The 22,496-nt window shown below is 35.1% G+C and overlaps 6 protein-coding genes across 6 annotated transcripts; 4 read left to right on the forward strand and 2 right to left on the reverse strand.

The window, feature by feature from the left end:
- Positions 1–1,101: 1,101 nt before the first annotated feature.
- Positions 1,102–3,175, forward strand: BDBG_08476 (uncharacterized protein; the record flags this gene model as incomplete). Its single annotated transcript, XM_031723576.1, has 3 exons — positions 1,102–1,149; positions 1,203–1,870; positions 1,924–3,175. The coding sequence occupies 3 exons, from the start codon at positions 1,102–1,104 to the stop codon at positions 3,173–3,175; spliced, it is 1,968 nt and encodes a 655-aa protein (XP_031580771.1).
- A 1,644-nt stretch (positions 3,176–4,819) lies between these two features.
- Positions 4,820–5,396, forward strand: BDBG_17753 (uncharacterized protein; the record flags this gene model as incomplete). The annotated part of the gene is made up of 2 exons (XM_031725404.1): positions 4,820–5,315; positions 5,373–5,396. The coding sequence occupies 2 exons, from the start codon at positions 4,820–4,822 to the stop codon at positions 5,387–5,389; spliced, it is 513 nt and encodes a 170-aa protein (XP_031580772.1). The 3' UTR covers positions 5,390–5,396.
- Positions 5,154–6,505, reverse strand: BDBG_17754 (uncharacterized protein). The gene is made up of 3 exons (XM_031725405.1): positions 6,341–6,505; positions 6,244–6,291; positions 5,154–6,187 (listed from the first exon to the last, which is right to left on the reverse strand). The coding sequence occupies exons 2-3, from the start codon at positions 6,253–6,255 to the stop codon at positions 5,945–5,947; spliced, it is 255 nt and encodes an 84-aa protein (XP_031580774.1). The 5' UTR covers positions 6,256–6,291; positions 6,341–6,505; the 3' UTR covers positions 5,154–5,944.
- On the forward strand, positions 5,511–5,988 carry BDBG_17755 (uncharacterized protein; the record flags this gene model as incomplete). The annotated part of the gene is made up of 2 exons (XM_031725406.1): positions 5,511–5,667; positions 5,723–5,988. The coding sequence occupies 2 exons, from the start codon at positions 5,511–5,513 to the stop codon at positions 5,905–5,907; spliced, it is 342 nt and encodes a 113-aa protein (XP_031580773.1). The 3' UTR covers positions 5,908–5,988.
- On the forward strand, positions 6,356–7,362 carry BDBG_08478 (uncharacterized protein). Its single transcript, XM_031723577.1, has one exon. The coding sequence runs from the start codon at positions 6,890–6,892 to the stop codon at positions 7,178–7,180; it is 291 nt and encodes a 96-aa protein (XP_031580775.1). The 5' UTR covers positions 6,356–6,889; the 3' UTR covers positions 7,181–7,362.
- A 10,092-nt stretch (positions 7,363–17,454) lies between these two features.
- BDBG_17756 (uncharacterized protein) lies at positions 17,455–17,736 on the reverse strand (the record flags this gene model as incomplete). The annotated part of the gene is made up of 1 exon (XM_031725407.1): positions 17,455–17,736. The coding sequence occupies one exon, from the start codon at positions 17,734–17,736 to the stop codon at positions 17,455–17,457; it is 282 nt and encodes a 93-aa protein (XP_031580776.1).
- Between the last annotated feature and the right edge of the window lie 4,760 nt (positions 17,737–22,496).

Consider the following 22,496-nt stretch of genomic DNA (forward strand, 5'->3'; position numbering starts at 1 on the left):
CGTAGAGGCGGTGGTGAAGATAGGGGGTAGATAGAGTGGTGCAATTGGCAGGCGCCACTACGTATCCATGGATTTTTGATGGGGTGCACGTGATGTCACATGAGGTCACGTTACAGCGTTTTTTGCACGGAAAAGTTGGTTTTTCTTTAATATATAGAGAGATTAGAATCTCCTAATGTAATATTCAATAGCTTATTAATTTTGACTGGGTTGTTGTAGAATTATTCATTATCTACTATGGTCATAGAGATTTTGAACGGGTTGTTCGTTGACTAGTGGTGTTCGTTGACTAGTGGATTATGTTATACGCTGGCTATGAACTATTATTGTACATGGATAGGAAAACAAGCAAGGTCGAAAATTAGCATGAATAAATACATTGCCTCCGAGGCCATGATGTTGTCCGGGACTTCTAAGAGGGTTTAGCTGACTTTGTCTAGGCAGGAAAAGAAACAAATGATTTATATCTCGATGTTTGGCTAGGGAAATACAAAACCACCAGTGCAAGTGATGCCAGATTCTTCTTCATATGCCTTCTGCATGCTCTTCTTGTATTGGCAGCAAAAAATCTTGTCTTCTAGGACTCGCCTTCATACTCTCCTTCTCTATCCAGTTTGGTTTCGGACACCTCTTAAGACTTCTACACCGATGGAGAGTTGGAACAGCCAAAGAAAGGAGAAACCTAGGCATCACAAATGTGTCAGTATTTCCCTTCTACCATCTCTTGTTCGAACTCATCGGAAGGAGCCATGCGAGCCTGGACCCACTGCGATGAAATGCTGGATGCTGCGGACAGGGCGGCTGTGAGTGGGCAGTGGTGTTGTTTGGATTTCTAGCTAGAAGTTTTGCTCATCAGTTCACAGATTTTTTGAATATGCTAACATCGGTTTGCGCAGGAGACGGGGATTAAGCCACAAGTTGAACAAGCCAAGAACTCGTAAGCTAGCCCTATCAGCTATGGTCTAACTTATTTAGGTTAGCCCAGCTCTCGCCTTTATGTCATCATAGCCATCCATTCTCCCAACCTCATTTCGCTGCCAGTCCTTCATCCAATTCATCATACTGAAGTCTTTGATGTCAATTAATTTGCGTCGAGCAGACATGGTGCTGGTTGAGCATGGGCTCTTAGAGCCGCCTGACCTCTCAATGGTAATACCGCCTTCACCATCTCTATCTTCCTAATGGTAATTAACGTTCTCTAGATCATAAACAATCATGACCAGCTTCAGCCCACTCCCCAACAGCTGGAAGTTGCAATGGAAAGATCTCAGGATTACTGGTATCATCTTACTGCAATGGCAGTTACCCGGCACTGCAAAGGAATTCCGCCTATCTTAACGAGCCTTCGAGGCACCCTAAACTGCCTCCCCACAATCAGCACAAGGCAAGGCAAAACAATGATACTGCATCTTGATTCATCCCCGAGTGAAACACTTTGCATTCAAGCCTCATCTACCTGGCACATTACCGGCACGGCAAAATGTGGCGTTGTTGGGAAAAAGAGAGATATTCCCAGACTACTTCATATAGGCAGCCGCACACTCATTCCATGCGAGTTTGGCGGGAAGAGCTTTCATCAATGGCCTAGTATTTCAGGCGAGGGAAACAGAGCACCAAGTTACCTGGGAATTTTAGCCCTAGGCTGGTCATACATTCTCTCTGCTCGGTTGTTGAAGTTGCAAGTGAAGAACTGCGAAATGGCATATACAGACTTGAAGCACACAAGGATTCAGCAGAGCAAGAGCCACGGTTCCTCGTCGGTCACTATTGATATTGGCAAGGTGGATGAAGATGTAGCGAGATGGTGGTCAGCTCTCTTGGCACCTGGCCAAGGTTGGAAAGCCATCATATCTCAACAGATGGATCAAGAGTTTGTGACGCCTTGGTCTGTCTCAATAAACATATGCGTGATATCGAAATCAGATGGGAATTGAAGGAGCCGGTTTTCAAAGATGTTGCTGCTTCCAGTCCTCCATCATTCAACAAGGCATTTGAGTTCCTTGTGCAGTTCTCCCAACAACATAATTTGGACAGCCAGCTGCCTGTTGCTCTTGCAACAGCATTGACATTTCCTGCACACAACCACCATGGCACTGCTATTCAACTACCCCTTCCATTGCCTCTTCCTGCCAATAACCATGCCCAACAGGGAGTCGACTCCGCCAATTCCACTGCTCTGGGCTGGCCAACTGTGGACAAAGAACTTTCTTACTACATGACTCTGAGTTGCAGCCTGGAAACACTTACATCAACTCTTTGCGGAATGTTCTGGGAGCCTACCGTCACATGCAATATGGTGAGCCCGTGGCTTCACCCCATCCTCCAAGAAATTCCAGAATGCCCAAGATTTTCTTCCACTCCTGGGCTCTACTACGAAATCCTCGCAGTCATATGCAGCTTTCATCAACCACAAATATTCACCCTCTGGCTCGGTGCCGTTACCAGCGGTCTGACCCCAATTATTCTTTGTCAAGTTCAAAGGGGCAGACCTCCTGTTGACCCCAATTCGTTTCCCTGGACAGGATGTCCGCAGAGTTTTATGAATCTCCTAGGAACAGGGTCATATATCTTGAATAATACATCTAATGAAGTCCAAAGAGCCGATGTGTGGCGTCTTCTGTACCTCCCCCCTGTTGTTGACGATGGATTATATTATAACAGTCCGCTGTTCACCCCGTGGGCTCCATTCGGGAGCACCACTGCCGGCCAATGTGTGTTGCGCGTTGCCGCTCATCTGCGGTGCCCAAGGCACCATCTTGAGTATGCACAATGGAATTGGATATTGGAGAATGGGTCAATAGTTGAAGGCCAAGAATATGACAAAACATCTAGCGACAGATTGGACGAAAGTAGCACAGCTATCAACATGTTGGATACAGTCTTCCCACGAAAATCTCCCAGCCAAGAGGCGTCTCAGGAAGCGTCGCTTGACTTATTTCGATGGGTTATGATTAACGGCGAAGGAACACCGCCCGAGAAAATATATAGAGACGAGTGGCTCCAACTTGAAGATGAGAGTGACGAAGAGACAGGTATGTCTGATGACAAAAACAGTGCGAGCCATGCTTCAGATGAACACTTAAAAGGACTTGAAGAGTGGCTTGACCAACCCACGGCACCCTCACCAGTCCCAAGCTTTGACAAAGGTGCTTGCATGGAAACTGGTGCTGACTAGCCCGACGGTTCTGGAGAACTTCCCCAAAAGTCGGGCTTGCCGCCAGGGTGGGAATGACATCTCTTGCAGATCCTGTAATGCACTCCATTGCAATTAAGACGTACTTGACAGCGCTTCCACTGGGTTCGGCAGTTCGGGGCCTGGCTTCCACTGGGTTCGGCAGTTCGGGGCCCGGCATGTCTCGTATGCGTGCTCATTGTTCGCATGCTGGCATTCGACTGCCTTGCACCAACCACTTCTACCAGAGGTGGTACTCATTGTCGGTGGTATCTGTTCCTTAGATTATTACTCTATCTCACCCCTAATTTCCGGAAATCCTTACTTCACAACTTGCTTTGTTGATTATTGTGTAAACTAGTGAGGATCACTGTCGATTCTACTGTTCAGATAATGCTTCATCTCAAGTTAGATGAAATCACTGATTCATGAGTTCTGTCAAAAACATACAGGTTGAAGGAGCTTTGATGAACTGAGAAGCAGAGGCAAAGTTTGTGAGATGATCACCAAACAAGAGGTTGAAATAAATCTTCCGCCCGACGAAAAGCCGCAAAATCAAGAAATGTGGCCCCCATTTATCTGAACCTGGGCCGACGAAGGGCGCTCAGATGAGCATCGCCGACCGCGCGTCATGTCTCGCTGGCTTGATGTTCAAGCCGTTTAGCTTCAAGTAGCTGGGCAAAAGTGGTCACATCCTGAGCGATCAGACCTCGCCAAGATGTACTAATTGCTGGAATAAACCAATGCCAACCAGACTGCGCTTTCTTGGCTGGTGAATCCAAAGGTATGTAGCGCCTGCACCTAATCTTGAACATCGGCCCATTTTGAGCACCGCGGATCAAGCCGGACAGCCCGTGAGAGTCTGTATTGAGAAATGCATTGTGGGGCTTCCCTTTCAAATGTCAGGCTTGGCCAGTAATGCTGAGGAGAGACCAAATCATCTGTTCCTCACATCAATCCGCACTACTTTCAAAAATGGATGACTGTCATTCAGGCAGTGTACATTCAACAAGAACTGAGAGTGCCTGTCTCTGAAAACATTTCTTGGTAGGAAGCACAGCTGCTTCTGCCTCTGTTTTGTAAAAGTGAGCCTGAAGACACTCATGCTGACTATCTTATGCTTGCTCCGCTCCATGAATTGGCGAATGCTTGAATAATGCTAAACTAAGCCTAATGTTTGTAATCACTGTAAAGCTGGAAGGCGGGTTTTGCTCCTTGATCTGTTTGGTTGACTTCTCAGCTCTGTTTTATTCTATGGCTCTGGCACTATTAACACTGTTTTGTGTAGAACCACAGTACATGGTCGGTGAGCCAGAGGAAGCGCAAGACTTATCCTCTCTGAAAGCTGACAGTTCTCACCGAGCTGCTCCTTGCGGCAGAGAAGTATTGGATTTTTGATGGGGTGCATGTGATGTCACGTGAGGTCACGTTACAGGGCATTTTACTCGGAAAAGTTGGTTTTTCTATAATATATAGAGAGATATCTAACCAAACTAACTTTTCGTCTTGAATGAGCGGGTACCAGATCAAGGTGTCTTTTGATTGGATACCCATCTTCTCATATGAGGACTCTAGGCTTGGCACTTTTGCGATTTAAACCATGCGAGTTGCCAAACCTTCCAGAGAGAAGTGAGGCACTCTTTCAGAATGGCCACTCTAGAAGAAATAATCACGCAAATTGACCAGATCAGCAAGTGCATATGTGAGATTGATTTGGATGACTCGGCATTTAGCAAGTTAAAAGACAAAATTGCATGGCTATCTGCCCGGACCTCAGTCTATCACTCATTGAAAGGCCTTGCCAAGCATCTGCGAAAATCCTCTCCCCTTCCTCACAGGAATGGAAGGTTCAGCAAATTTCTGGAAGTCCTGTACAGGAGTCAAGCAAAATCTATCTCAGCTCATGTATTACAATGGGAAAAGATACGCGGCCTATCGCCCGAGGCTTTGCTACTCATTGCGGGAGCCTATACTTCACTGGATATCACAAAAATGGGTCGCGTCGAATTCGAATGTTTGATGAACTACACAAAACCATACCTGGATGCAAGGCCTTTGCCTGAAAAATGGATATTTCGTCGGGAGATTCAAATGGCAATAGCAGCTAGCTCTGATTTAGAAAACATATCTGAGTTCAGGAAATGTGCGGCTCCGAATCCAATCTCTGAGAAACAGACTGATGAAGTTAGGGTACTTCAAGCTCGAGTTCAACACTGAAGTTGAGGGTGATAAGTGCCACAGGAAGTGACACCGCGATGATTCGCCTCTGCAAGACGAGGCATCAGATGGCCACACGAATGACAGTCTCGATTCACAATTGCATTTACACCATGGCAGGATGGTGCAGAGTACAAACGCATGCATACCAGATCAGCAAAACTACTTGCGGGAGCCAGAAGCTGGATCTCGATCACTGAGTAGTGTAGCGGAGGCACAGAACACGCAGGTATCTGATGCACAGCTGGTCGCCGGGAAGCAAACACAGAATACAAGAGGTAAGTGCCGCAATACCAGATGCATTGAAACAATTCTAACAATACAATAATGCAGAAATTCAATATATGTTCTCAAAATCCCCAGCCAATCTCGCACCCCTCCTTGGGGACTTATTATCCGATGCAATGCGCGCTAGTAATCAATGGGCTTCAGAACAAAGAGCAGGGGAATCAACAACAGAATGTTTGACAGTCTTGATACCCGAAGAGGTAGAAGAGGATATTTCCATCACACTTTGAGCTGGTCGAAGACAGGCAGATCGAATCATTGAGATATTCAGGATGCGGAGGACCTGGTCAGCGTCACCCAGCCGTCTATCACTTCCACCTCATGGTTCTTAGGAATTTGGAATGGCTCCTCCGTCTTGATATCTCTCTTGTCCGGTAGCTGGGGGTTTTTTGCGGTCCCGGGTTTTGATACTCGGAGCAGTGCGCCTTTGAACATCATGGTTCTTTCATAGTTAACTGCATTAAATATTTTGAAGGCTATATATTGTTGTTGCTCTATTATGTCTCCAATCTAGGTCACAACTCGCGATTAGCTTGGGTAGCACTCTTAGATTTCAGAATATGTACCGCTTCAGCCATTGTTTTAGTGTGGAGAGGGGCCCGTTGAAAACTGATCTATTAGATGTTAATAGATGGCGCTGGTGGTTTTGAGTTAACATCGTACCAAACTTAAGCACACTTTGGAGTCAGCAGCTGACAGAAAGGGTTGATTTTATCCTAAGTGATTGTACAGTCAGACGGACTTTGATATATCTGATGACAGTAAAATTTTCTTGTTGAATGGAGGGGCAAGACATTCAGAACCGTAAAAAAGCAGATCTTGCTGCGGGGCAATACTTTGGATCCTCTTGGTTTCCTGATGACAACATGCATGTGACCTTGCTCAGGCAGCAATGCATGAAAGTCTGCGTGCGATGCTTGGGCCAGTCGGACGCAGTGTGGTTCCTACAGAAATTTTCAATATCGACCCATTTTTGAGAAATCCAAACTTGGCACTGGATGAAGGTTTCTCCACCACTATCAAAAGGACTATCGGCGTAGCCCAGGGTTTCGCAATGCTTCATGATTGTACAAACCCCTAGAGGTTACAATGAAAGACAGGTGAGGGTAAAGTACGCCACTCCATGTATAAGGAGCACATGCCCGCTTCTTAATTCCCTGATAATAAAAAACCTCGAGAGCAACCCTTCCGTTTGATAGCTTGCTCCCATGAATGGCCTCCTTTCACAATACTGCAGCAAACTGCTCCTTCATCCTGTCTGCCTTCTTCAGTTTATTCATTCTGCCCTCTATGATGACTGGATACCCCAGTTCTCACCAACACGCTCTCTCCAGACCAGTCAAATTGAGTGTGAACACATATCAGTGGTCGGAGCCGGTGCAGCATACCCCATCCCTAGATGATTGTGAAGCAGCTGAGAAGCGCCAGTCTGTCTGGTCCGCATTCTGGCTTGAAGAAGGCCCCAAAGCCCATGTCTTGCCACACTGCTCCTTTGCAAAGTGATTTCTACAGCGGCTTTCAGCCCTCAAACAAAAGTTCCTATCATGTGTGCAGAGCATGTGAGCAGCAATCAACTCAGCCTGCTGAAGGATTCATGTCAGCTTTGACTGAATGCGCAGGCTCTAGTCACTGTCTTCATATAATATGTACTCATGAATTTTCTGTGGTTCAATCCATGAACTCCCTGAGAAGCCCACCTGTCAGTAGCAGTGAGACACTTCTAACTCTGAAAGACATGAGCCTCTCTCAGTCTGTTGCTCTTCACACTCTCAATACATCAATCTGAGAAGTCAGTATATCTGTACCTGTGAATCATGGCTGTAGTCTTCGGAAGAAAACAGGGCATATCAGACATCTGAATGACAGTATAATACATGTCAAGAGACCATACTTTGAAGCTGAAAATTGATGTAAGTCATCTTCTCTTTTCTCTGTCCTTCTCTCGACTGCTTAGATATATATGACATATGCTAAGCCTTGCTCAGACCTGCTAAACACTGCATTATACAGAGAATCATCAACTAGGAAGCAGAGACAATCAATAGAGAGTGAACAGGGAATTCAATGATCTTTGAAGAAAAAGAACTGAGTCAAGTGCTGTTCAATAGTGTAAGAAATCCCGCTCCTCGCGGATTCTTTACCTCTATTCCTATCTCTTGTGTAATCAATAGAGCTAGCGGCCCTTGGCTACACACAACTATATAGACTGGAGTTTATGAATACTATTCATAACTCAGCTTGAATGCTATTATACATTTGACTTCTACATTTTATCTTTCTACTGTGAATACTTCTAGTAGTTAATAGTATATATCATGTCAAGCTGCAAATATCTGAATAATCATCTATAAGCACTTATTCTTACATTTCAAGCTCAGTCAATCAGCAACTGTCTATTATAACTGAAAGAATTAAAAACTTATATACTTTAATCTCTACAAACTCTACTGCAGATACTCAGAAGCAGTTATCTGAATCATGAATAACTCTTATAAAAGAAGTCTCAGAGAACTTATTAATTACTTATAAAATATTATTCTTTATATCTATGATAGAGAAATTCTCTGAACTTATAAATAAATTAATTTCAGTAAAGAATATTTTTAAACATCTTCTACAGAATTAAACTATTCTTTTATAAGAAATATTTACTACTTATAAACACTCTTAAACTGAGTTTCTAGATATAATCTTCAGAGATATCTATAAACTGAAAAGAAACTTTCTTAAGCTGTGATTACTTAAGATTACTTATTAAATTATAATCTATAAAAGCTTTTACAAGTTTATATTTAAAATTGACTTATAAGCTCAGTTATGTAATATAAAAGATGAAGAAGCTGTTATTTATATAATAACAGATCTCTATTATACTGAAGTTAAGAACTGATTAAATTATTTAGAAAATAATTATAAGAGATTCTACTGATCTATTTTTAAAATCTATCTAGAGAATAAGTTAAAAGACTTTATAAGCTGAATAGAGAATATCTGAGTTATAATTATTAATATTAGAAAAAGAGATAAGAAATCTGATAAAAACTACTTACAGTACTTTATAAAATTATAATATAAATTAAGATCTGTGAAAATAGAGCTCTGAAACAAGATTTAAATAATAATATTTATAAAGAAACTGAATAAAGATATATAGAATAAGCTTATTAAATAAGACTCTAAGTTCTTAACTCTGAAAAAACTGATAACTTTTATTCACTATTTATAGATTACTATAAGAGTTATAAATCTGTAGAGAGTAAATCATTAATTAACTCTGTAAGAGTCAGAATAACAGAGAATAGATTTATTAGAAAAAGATAATAAGATATAGAGAGATTTATATCTGACTACTAAGTAAAGAGAGAGAGCTTTATAAGCTTCTATAAATAAAGTATATAATAGAGAGATTAAGAAAAAGAGACTTTACTTTATCTATTTTAAATCAAAATATCTCTGTACAAACTATCTGAATAAATTAAAATAGAAATTTAAGAAGTTATAAATAGAGTCAGTAACAGTCTTTTTAAGAGTCTTAAAGTTAATATCTGAATCTGTTACTTCTCTAATAAAAATACTTACTTATAAAGAGAGATTATACTGCAGTACTACTATCTTATAAGTATGAAAAGTATTAATAAACTCAGAATCTCAGATTACTATAATATCTCTAAAACTTATAGAGTAAATGAGTTAAAAGATAAAAACTAAGAATTTACTCTTATAATAAGTAGAATACAAGAACTCAGATCTGAGAGTTAAGAGACTTATAAAAGTTATTTTTAAATTATAAGATCTCTCTGAAATCTGAAGAAGATTTATAGAAACTGTGATTATTATAGATATTATAGATAATATATATTTAAGACTTATATAACTTTAAAGATATAATTTATATATAGCTGTCTATAAGTCAGGTTTATACTTCTGATCAGTGTTAATAGACTTACTTATAAAGATAGAATCAGTTGATACTATAGAGTTAATTAGAGAAGATAAGCTTATCTATATAATAACTTTATAAGTGTCTGAGAATCTTATAATTATAAAAACTGAGCTTCAGATACTAGAGAAATACAGAGATCTTATAGAGATATTCAGCTTAGTAAAAATAGCTAAGCTTTCTTCTTATTATAAGAAGAATCTGATAATAAATTTAATAGAAGAGTAGAAACTCTTCTAAGAATTAATCTATAAGCTCTTTTATTATAAGATAGAGATCTTATAAATCTATATAAAAAAGAATCTGAAGAATAACTTTATTTAATCTTTATAAATCTTTATAGAAGTCTCTGTAATATTTATAAAGAAGAAGAATAAAAATCTCAGATTATATATAAACTACTATAATCTGAACTTTAAGATAATAAAGAGTTACTATTCTCTATTTCTAATTAAGAATATAATTAATCATCTTACAGAAGCTGTTATATTTATATAACTGAATATAATTAATATATATATATAGCTGTAAATACAGTCTGAAAATAAATAAAAGACTATCTTTAGAACTGTACTGAGATTATTTGAATATTTAGTAATATCTTTTAATCTGACTAATATCTCTGCAGTATTTCAGTCTTTTATTAATAAAATACTTTATATATATCTGAATATCTTTGTAATAATATATCTGAATAATGTGATAGTGTACTGTGGCGTGCTTCCGCTCTCTATTCAAGTCAATCCTCTATCCGGCTCTAGCTTCTGCTTCATTTCTTACTGTTTTCTGAAGCTTCTGCTTCTATCTTCTCTCTCTGCTCTTCTCTTCATATGCAATCACTTCTTCTATGAGAGTGTCTGCTTCTTCTCTACAGAGCCTCTGTTCTTCTCTTCATAGATAATCATATGTAATCACTTCTTCTATAAGAGCATCAGCTTCTTCTCTACAGAGCCTCTGTTCTTCTCTTCATAGACAATCACTTCTTCTACAAGAGTTAATCTCTATAAAACAATCACTGTATATATAAGAGTGTACACTCATCTCTCATCTTTTAGAGAATAAGATGAGTTTTTATCCTTATATCTGACCTCTATGTAGCGGTGTACACTATAATTTGATAGTATGACTTGTTAAGAATTAAGTTCTTCTAGTCTCTTTAACTTTCATTCTGCTCTTGATATATGTAGCACTGATAATTGAACTGAGCTGTGAATACTGAGAATTGACTAGCTGATAATTAATCTGATTAGTTATTCTATCTTCTTTTAATACTGCAGCTAGTAATTAATCTAGCTTATAATTATTCAGCTATTCTATCTTCTTCAGTGCTGCAGCTAGTGATTGATCTGATCTGCAGTTATTTAAATCTATCTTATTCAATACTACAGCTAGTGATAGATCTGGCTAATAATCATTTAAGCATCTTCTACTTCAGAACATCATAGCACTAGTAATCAGTCTAGAATGTGATCACAGTCACAGTAAACTTATCTTTACACTCTTATATAACTTTATCAGTCTTATCATGATAATGAAGCAGAACAGATGAATCACTTAGAGTAGCTTCTATCAGTCACTTTCTTCTGCTGAACTGAATAAGCTTATTAACAGAATTGAATGACTTATCTGAGAATTCACTGATGAATCTAACTCAGAATGAACTTACTCATAAGCAATGACTGAAAAGCATACTATTATAATTATAGAAGTCTGGCAGAACACAGATAAATAATATAAGAGTATTAAAAGTCAAGTGATACTGTATAATTATATCAAAGTGAAAGACATTCTTATGAATGTATCAGTCAGATGTTATAATGATATAAAAACAGCTCTTAACTCTGCTCTAATAGTGAAATGAAAGAATGTCATTGATCTCTGATTACAGATCTTTCACACAGACATTACAAAGAATACTAAGAAGAGAGATTTGATAGTCTCAAGCTTTCATGAATTCAACTGTCAGAACTGTACTACTTCTGATGAAGCAGTAATACTAGATATAATTGAGAAGTTAGAACAGCTAGAAGCCTGACTGACCTGATAAGAGAGTAAGCTCAATGAATATGAATATCAGCTTAATCAGTGAAAGAAGCAGTTAAATAAGTGTACTACTCTCATTGATGAACATGTCAGCAAACTTCAAGAGAATCTCAAATAATTGACAGATGAAAGAAGCAGATTGACAGAAGTATGAAATAGCTTTTATATCAAGAAAGTCACACTCACTGCTCAAAGACAGAAGCTGAATCATTGTCAGCAGATGAATTATTCAACTCAGATCAACAGAACAGATATCAGAGCTGATAATTCTCTCAATAAGTCTGTATAGCAATTAGATATCTTCTTTAAGAAAGGCTTTGAATCATCTTCTAGAATCTGATAAATACTGACAATTTCACAGAAACTGTATGATACTGAAGACAGAACACACTGTCATAATCTAATAAGAGATAGAATTAATTTTCTCAGAGAAGCTGACACTGCATGTTTTACTTATAACTCAGAGAGAAACTAGATGCACAGAGATCAGATACTCACTCATGATAATCTTAATCTTTCACTTAATAGTGAACTCTGTTTATCTGTATAGAGTGATAATAGATCAGTGAGATTACAGGCTGACAATATTATACTATTCAACTCAGCAGAAACAGATGTAATAATATTTATCAGTCACTTAAAATTCATTATCATGTAGAAGAGAGATAATGTGATTCTCTGCATATTCTCTCTGTGTCTGAAGAGTCAGGTATTGAAATGATATAACAGTCTGTCTATTGAAATGAGAAAGAATATGAACATCTCTCTCTCTATCACTGTTGATGAGTTAAAATGTGAGTTTCAGCTATCAGAAGAGAAAGCTTGAATGAAAGCTCAGACTCTGTGTTTTTTCTTTAAGAAGTTAAATAAACTGTCTCTGATATTATACATCTCACAGAAGATTAACTTACTGTAAGCTGCTGTAATCTCTGACTCTGTTATAATAAAGAGACTCTTGTAAGAGAATTTAGAGTGCAATCTTTTCTTAATCACACTGCTCATTTCTGCTGAATGATTGAATAACTTCTGATAATAAATTAGAGATAATAAGTCAGCTGTCTGATATGTCTGAACTGATCAGAAGACTCAATTCACTGACTATATATATAGTTTCAGATATTTTGAACAGAGTAATAACTGCTGTCTGTATTATATCTCTCTGTTCAAGTAGACAGAAGCTACAAAGTCATCTGTATCTACTACAGAGATGGCAGTGATTCTCACAAGTGCTCTCACAATGAGTAAGTTATCAATTCAGTGTATAACAGAAGAAGAAAGACTGCTGATGCCTGCAGCAGAGTGCTACATCTGCAGAGACTCTCATTACATTAATCACTATCTCAAAAAAGAAGAGAATAACAATTGTTCAGTGAATTAAGTTAAACTGAAGAATACAGAAGATAATGATAAGCTGCTGAATCTAGATCTCAGTCTAGATTCTGATAGTGAGTCAGAAAAATAATCAGTGAGATGAATACTAAGAGACTCATCTCATCTACAGATATTTTCTCAGATAATTATTGAAACATCTTTAATGCTGATATATATGCAGTTACAGTGTGTGATATTTCTATAAGTGATCAAGAATATATTAGCAGACTACAGTATTTGTCTTACACCTTTCTCATCATTTCTGTCATTATATCACAAGATGATCTCTCTGTTTGTATGAATACAGATGCAGATATATCACTTATTAATGTAATAATAGCAAGCCTATTCTTCTCTCATTGTTAACTGACCTCTATGTCATATGATCAATGTGTGAGCATTCAAGAAATTAGCTCAGAAGCTGATGAATCAAATCTATTCATAATAACAGATCTTATCTTGAGAGTGAATAACAATTCTCTTTTCATTGTTGAAGATGAATTTCACTTAGTGTGATATCTCAGATACAATATAATCATAGCTAATGATGTATTATTATTGATAAAAGTAACTATTAATGTTCACAGTGAGCTTGTTACATTTCACAGAAGATATTTTATAAATGTCAAGATCATCAGAGATGCTATCTGCACAGATAGATGCCTGTCAAACTCACAGTTATCTTAGCAGTAGAAGAAGATTGTCATTTGTGCTGTCAATACTGATATCATTCATTATTCTGACTTGAAAGATTCTCTGTTTTCTACTCTGTATATCAAATTATATTTGACAGATGTGAAAGATCAGAATAATTCACTTTAAATTCTCACAGCAGACACTCTTATTAAGTGAGTTTAAGCAGATATATCAGATCACTGAGCAGTAGAAGACTGAGCAGTCATTCAAGTGATCATTAATCAATATCACAAACTATTTAGCTTCAGTCTAGGTTTATTTTCAGATAATGTTAAGATATCACTGCAGTTTATTGATAAGAGCAACTTTTCCAGTCTGAAACAGAGACTCTATTCTCTGTCTCAAAGAGATTGTAAAGTCACTGATCAGATTCTGAACTCACTTCTGTAAGATAGAAGAATTGAATATGTTTCTCTCAGAGACAGAAACTTCATTACTTCACTCATCTTTGTAATCTGACTTAGAGAAAAGCTGAGAATGATAATTGATTTGTAAAAAGTAAACACACACTTACTTCTCAATGTATATTCTCTATCAATATAACAAGATGTGTTGCAATCACTCAGTAGTTCTATGATATTCTTATCTATGAATATTTATCAAGACTTCTTTCAATAAGCAATTGAACAGAATGATTATTTTAAAATCACATTCATAACTTCACACTGAGATCTTGAACATTTTATAGTTATTATAATGAGATTAACAACCTCACCTGAGTTCTTTCAACAGTGTATGAAGAAGATTCTAGTGAAATTTCTATGATAATTCACATTAGTCTATATAGATGACATCATCATCTTCTCTTACTCACTGAATAAATATCTTCATTATATGCAGCAAGTCTTCACAGCTCTTGAGATATCTGAGATAATAATGTTATTAACTAAATATCATTTCATGTATCTCTCAGTGTGTTTACTGAGTCATCATATCAGCTGACTAGACATATCTACTCAAGAAGAGAAAGTAGCTGCTATTACTAATCTAGCCTTCTCTATAACACTTGAAGAATTAGAAGAAATTGTCAGTCTCTTCAATTATTATCACAATTTTATCAGTTTTTATACAGATCAGATGAAAGTATTAGAGACTCTCAAGATCAAGTTACTGTATAACAGTTTAAAAACAGGCCAGAAAAGAGTGTTATACACAGCTAAGACTAAGTTGATGAAATTTAAGAACTCACTGCAGTTTCATGCTCTGCTTACAGAAGCCAGACATTTGTTTAACATGATAAAGCAAGTCTTGATAAACACTTTCACTCAGGCATATTCTGACTTTAAATGTCTCTTCATATTGTATATAAATGTCAGTAAGTAAAGAGATATCAGAGTAGCTCTACACTAAGTCAGAATAAATAACATTGAAAGATCTGTTCTATTTCTCTCTCATTAATTAAGTACAGCTGAAAAGCACTACTGAACAACTGAATTGAAGTGTCTTGAACTCATATAAGCTCTGCAGAAATTATCACAGTATTTAGACAGTGAGTTTACAGTTATCACAGATTATATTACTCTTATATCTGCTTTTCAGTCATCAGTAATAGATTATTGTAGCAACTGACTGATGAATTGAGTCTTAGTTCTAAGCTTATATCTTTCACAGATGATAATCTGCTATTATAAGAGTACTGCACATACTAATACTGATACTCTATTCAGATTGTATTATCTAGATAATAATTCAGAAGAGATTCTCTCTGAAGAGTAGAAAAAAATTTATCAGATTATCATTAATCAGACAGATGAACTGATGACAGATACATCTTCAGTGAAGATATATATGATTTCAACTACAGTGATAGAGCTCACTGATGAATTCAAAAAGTAACTATACTAAGATATTTCTCATGACTCAGCATTGAGAAAGATCTTTTACAAGATCAGTCAGAAAGAGTGATATCAGTTGTTTACAGTACAGAACAGACTATTGTTCTTCAAAGAATCATATCTCTGTATTCTCAAATTGCTGATGTGAGACATTATTTATATATACTATGATGCAGCAGGTCACTCTGATCTTCATTGAATAGAAAATCTTATTCATCAGTTCTTCTTTCTTTCTCATATCTGAAAGAGAATTCTGAACCATCTATCACAATATCTCAATTATCAACTAACTAAATCACTGAATCACTCATCAGAGAATAAATTACATCTCATCTCACTCTTAAAACAGCTGTTTAAAGTTCTTTTGATTAATTTTATTACAGAATTATCTGTGAGTAACAATTGCAACACTATATTAACAGTCACAGATAAATTTTCAAAAGCAGTAATTCTAATTATAGAACAGAAATGATGAAATGCTTCATAATGAGTAGAAGACTTCTATAAAAAGATGATCTGTCACTGACAGCTCTCACTAATGATTATTTCAGATAGAGATCTCAAATTTACATTACAATTTTGAAAGTCAGTTCTTCAACTCATGAGAATTAAGACATGAATGACAACTATCTACAACTCTCACTTAAGTAATCAAAGTAAGCAGATCAATCTCACAGTTGAAGTCACATTGTAAATACTTCTTATAGATAAATATGAAGCAAATTGAACTGCTCTGCTTAAATAAGTGAAAAGAGTATTAAACTCAGTAGCTGTATAGCTGACAATGATCTCTCTCTTCAAATTGCTCATGAGTGTAAAGTCTAGATGACTGTCATTGAATAATGAGAAAGCTTCACTAGATGTAGCTGAGTTCATTATCACATGAGATGCAGTGCAGCAAGACATTCTTGACTTATACACTCTGATAAAAGCTAGAATGACTGAGTTCTTCAATTGATTTCATTCTCAATTAACTATTCAGATTGATAATTGAGTCTTCTTGAACCTTACTCAAAAAGCTCAAAAGAGCTATACATTAAAAGAGATGTTCAAGCTATCACTCTTATAGATAGACTCATTTCATATTCTTCAGAAGATATCAGATACTGCATTTCAATTGAAACTGTCAGTCAGTTAATGAATGCACTCAGTAATCTTCATCATTTATCTAGAAAAGACTGTGTTAACAGAAGCAGATATGAAGTACTTATCACTAGAATCAGTACTTATTAATAATTAGTTGCAATTTGAAGTTGAAAACATCATAAGAAAGTGCACAGAGAACAGTAAGACTTATCTTCAGATTAAGTAAAAGAGATATGAAGACCTGATCTAAAAGTCTCTTGAAGTCATCACATAAGACACTTCACATCTGGTCAAGATCTTCATGATCAAGAAGTCTCACAGTCAGCTGAGTAAATAATAGAAAGAAAAGTAAAATAAGAAGAGAGTGAAAGAAAGAAAGAAAATGTATTATAATCTAATTTTAGCTATTAAATGAGAAGACAAAGAAAATAAGAAAATCATTATCTTTCACTCTTTTCATCATTTCACTCTGTCTCTTCTTATTAATCATCTTCAAGCTCTTTCTGCAGCTTGACCTTCTGCTCAGTGAGACATGTGTCTCAGAATGCAACATTCACTGACAACTCTTCATTTATAAGATTACTGAAACACACTCTGCTGAGCAACTTAAAGAAATAATTATTAGTTATTATATTCTCTGCAGCTGAAACCACATTGATGAACTCAGCTATTTTATTCAGTTTCTTTCATACAGTCTGAATAATGTTCAGATTATACTTATTAAGATTAGATAACTGCTTCAGCATCTTCAAATCTTGAGCTCTACAATTGACTGTATAATCTTCAGAAGACAGAATCAACAACTGTCACACACTGCTCATCTTGGCCTTATTAATCATCTTAGCAGGGGTTGAATGACTTGTCTTTATCTCATCATCTGTCTTCACAGATGTTGAGATGCTCTGCTTGCTGATTTGAACATATTTTAAGAGTTTCAGTGCAATCAGATTCAATGTCTTATGCTTGAAAGATATAGATATTTTCTTCATTGAAACTATAGTTGAATTATTCTTCTTCTCTGTATCACTGATCTCAATAATATCATTAACATCTGTCTTCTCAGCTGCAGTCTTTTCAAATTCAGACATACTTTCTTTAAATAGCAAGTTATCTGTGTTTCATCTGAGTTTATACTGACTACAGTGATTTAAAGAGTAGTGAGATCTCTTATTTTCTCACTGACAGTTGATACAAGTGTCATACTCTTGCTGAGTCTGTTTATCATCTACAGAGATGATCACACATTTCTTAAATCATCTCTGGCCCTTCATGTAAGACTGATATGATATAGAAGCTATTTCTCTGCAGGTCTGCAGAATAATAATATTTCAATTAGTGAAATTCTTAGAATTGATAATCTGTGAAGTAATTAGCTTATTATTATTCATTCATCAGTGCAACTTTTGCTTAACAGATAACTATCTCAAATCTTTAATTAATCACTGACTGAGTAAAACAAAAAATTCATGATTGATAAATGATATCTTCTCACTATATTCTGTGAGTCTTTCAATGATTGAGATGGCATCTGCAAGCCTCTTCACAGTCAGATTCTGCATAATTGACACACTCAGATAAGTGAGCTTGTCATTCTGCTGAAAGTGCAAGTCAGTCTTGTTATCATAATGCAGATATCTCATACATGTCATGCTATACAGTCAAGATATCTGATTATTCTCAACATTCTTCTTTCACTCTGACTTTCTCAAAACATTGTCACTCAGAGTCTCATGCTGCTTCTGACTAGCTCTTCAGTGCTTCTTATTCTCTTTCATTGATAATGATTCTTTGATATCTGTATCTGTCTGTTCAGCTTCTACTTTCAGTTCTACTTACAGTTCTTCATCACTGATCACTTCTGCAGCAGTCTTCTGACTCTCTTCTCTCTCATTCATCTCAATATCTTCTTCTGAAAACCAGTGTGTGAATGGCTATGACTTTTTCAAATAGATAAACAGTGTTATAAGCTTTTATATCACAGTCTTAGACTCTTCTTAACTCTTTAAGCTTCTGCTATGTGATTCATCTGTTAACTCTTCTGCAGTGACATCATGCAGTCTAGCTAAGTGATGATGAGACATCACTGCCTTTCTCTTATCTTAGTCTTTGATCACTTCATATGTGAAAAGATAAGTTGATAGTATTAGAAGCTCATCTCTGAAGTTGCTAGAATTGAAGATTTCTAAACTCTCTATTCAGAATTCTAACTCTTCATCTTTATCATTTTCTTTCATCTCATTCTCATCTGTCTTCTCTTCACTGATCTCCTCACCTGTCTCCTCTTCTTTATTACTTATATAAAGAAGAGTATCACACTTCTTCTAACTTAACAACTGAAACAATTTCTCTAAGACTAAGATCTTTTTCATCATACTCACTGCACCTGTCTTCACAGCTGTTAACTTCTTCTTGAGACTCATTGTTTTCATGATCTAATCTTCTATATATTGTGATTTTTACTAATTCCACTATATTAAATTTTAGCAAGATGTGTGAGAAATAAGAGAAGAATAAGAAGAAAGTGATTATAATATATATATTAATGCAATCATTCATTCTACACTAAGATCTATCACTCACAGAATCTTCTTCTATCACAATGAACTTCTATTCTCATCTATCTCATCAAAGAATTCTTTCTCATTCAAGCTTCTTGTAATTTCTTTACAATCTCTTTCTTTCTCTACAGCTGTTTTTAGATTAAAGAACTTCTGTCTCTTTCTTATCATTTCTTTTCAAGTCATTCTTACATCTTTCATTCTTTATAGAGATAAACAATTCTTATATCTGATTATCTTTTGTATGAATAAGTGATTCTATCACTCAGTCTTCTCTTTTCTATGATATCTGCAGCATATATAAACAGACTAGCACTTCTGAATAATATTCACCTCTTTGAGCCTAGCACCCGCGATATCTGTCATCTTTTTTCAATGTTATTTTTTCTTCTCTGCAAACACATCCTTTCAGATAGAGGAACTGTGGTGTGCTTTCACTCTCTATTCAAGTCAATTCTCTATTCAGCTCTAGCTTCTGCTTCATCTCTTACTGTTTTCTGAAGCTTTCACTTCTATCTTCTTTCTCTGCTCTTCTCTTCATATGTAATCACTTCTTCTATGAGAGTGTCTGCTTCTTCTCTACAGAGTCTCTGTCCTTCTCTTCATAGATGATTATATGTGATCACTTCTTCTATGAGAGTGTCAGCTTCTTCTCTACAGAGTCTCTGTTCTTCTCTTCATAGGCAATTGCTTCTTCTACAAGAGTTAATCTCTATAAAACAATCACTGTATATATAAGGGCGTACGCTCATCTTTCATCTTTTAGAGAATAAGACGAGTTTTTACCCTTATATCTGACCTCTACATAGCGGCGTACGCTACATGTACTCTATAAAGAAGAAAGAACACACTGAGTATATATAAAGTATATTAAAGATCTTAAATGAGACAGAACTGTATATTAAGCTTATAAAGTATAACTTCAGTACTCACTGAATTAATTTTCTAGAATATATAATTACTGTAGATAATATTCAGATAAAATCTTTATAGATTAAAACTATTTTATTATAACTAAAGTTAACTAGTATTTATAAGATTCAGATTTTTCTACACTTTATAAATTTTTATAGATAGTTTATCTTTATATTTATAAAAATCTTCTTAACTCTTATAGATATACTGAAGAGTGAAAATAAGAAGAAGTTATTCTATGAATAAAGAATGAAAAGATTATTAAGAAGAGAGAACTGTAAGAACTTTCTTATCTTAGAAGCTCACAGAGTCTTTATAAGATTGAAACAGATATTTATAGATATAGTGATACTGTTTTACTTTAATCTCTTACTCTTAATCAGATTAGAGATAGATATCTTTTTCTTTATAATTTCAGAAATAGTCTTATAACTATAGTTAAATAAGAACTGAGTTTCAGTGATCTTTTTCTTATAGAAGATATAACTTATAGAGATTAACTATAGTATTTATAATTAAAAGCTTCTTATAATAGTAAAATTCTTTCATTACTAATATCACTACTTTAAGAATCTTATAACAGTGATTATTATTAGAACTGATTATAATAGCTTATAATAGTTTACTTTAATTAAGAAACTCTCACAGTGATAGATTTACTAAGCTCAGAGACTGAGTGAGTTCTGATTTAAGATAGAATATATTAAGAGAACTAAGAACTTAGTAGACAGATTCTCTCACAGATCAGACTATATTAAGAAGATTAGAATAATAGATATAGAGAGACTAGAGAAGATAGAAAAGCTTTATAAGATACTCAGACTGAGTATTATAAAGAGATTAACTGAAGAGTCTCTCAATTTCTTATAAGAGAAGAGAGAAAAGAGAGAGAAGAAGTCTGTATAATTACTCTCTATAATACTGAGAGTTAACACTCTGAAAATCTCTATGAGAATTCTTGAAGAGAGTATCTATAATCTGAAGAGTTTATAAGCTTTAAGAAGTACTATAAAAGATCTGATATAAGAAGAAACAGAGTATAAGTCTTTATAAGATCTTCTATTCAGATTATCTGAACTATAACTGAAGAATGAATATACTTAGTATATTCAGAAACTGTTTATAGTAGAAATCAATTCTGCAGAAATAAAGAATTAAAGAGACTTAAATAATTTCTTATAAAGAGAGAGTTAGATTTATATATCTATGAATAAGTTTCTATATATAGAACTTATTAAAAGATATCATAACTCTTCTCTAACAGATTATTTTATAGATATTAGAACTTATAAGTTACTTATAAGAAAATACTTCTGACTGAAGATATGAGAACTTATGAAGAAGATAGTGAATTCTTATACTATTTATCAGAATTTATGAGTAGTGTGATTTAAATTATATAAAGAACTTACTTCTCTACTCATTCTGCAGAAATCTTAAGAATAGCTAGAAATAAATACTCTTATAAGCCTCTCTGAAAGTAAGAATATATATAATATCTGCTTTGACAGTGTGCTGATGATAGTGAATCACTTTATTAAAATAATACACTTTATACTTATCTATAAGAACTTAAAGTCAAAGAATTTAACTTATATCTTCATCTGTAATGTGATTCAGTTGCATGAATTATCTATAAATATTATCTTAGATAGAGAATTAATCTTTATAGAAGAGTTCTAATCTAATCTGATAATTATACTGAAGATCTTATAAGATCTAAGCACAGCTTTTTATTAATAGACAGATAATCAGATAGAACATCTGATAAGTATATTAAAATAGTATCTGCAGTACTTTATTAATTACAATCAGAATAACTGAATATATTAATTATTATTTATAGAGTTTATATATAATAACTTAAAACATGTCAGAACAGATAAAATTCTCTTTAAAATACTTACTAAAACTTATCTACAGATAATCTTAATAAATCTGTGAGAATATACTATAAAGTGTAATAATATCTATAAACAGACTGAGAGAATTCAGAATATCTGAGAGAAAGTCTGTAAATTCTTAAGAAAGACTTAAGAGTATCAGAAGAGATACTATAACTTTAAGTATATTATAAAGAGTTTTAAGAAAGATGATAAAGTCTGACTAAGTCTAGAAAATATCATTATATAGAGATCTAGTAAGAAGCTGAATCTCTTACAGACAGAGTCTTATAAGATTATAAAGAAAATTAGTTTATAGTTCTATAGATTGAAACTGTTATCTGAGTTATAGATATATAATATTTTTCATATCTCTTTACTCTGTAAATATAAGAAATTCTTAGAAGAGAATTCTGTGACTCATCACTCTGTTCATGAAATATTAAAGAGTAAAAGAGAATATCAGATTAAAGAGATTATTAACTTAGAGAA

This window comes from Blastomyces gilchristii (genome assembly GCF_000003855.2).
Source record: "Blastomyces gilchristii SLH14081 genomic scaffold supercont1.24, whole genome shotgun sequence".
Classification (NCBI taxonomy): Eukaryota; Fungi; Ascomycota; class Eurotiomycetes; order Onygenales; family Ajellomycetaceae; genus Blastomyces; species Blastomyces gilchristii.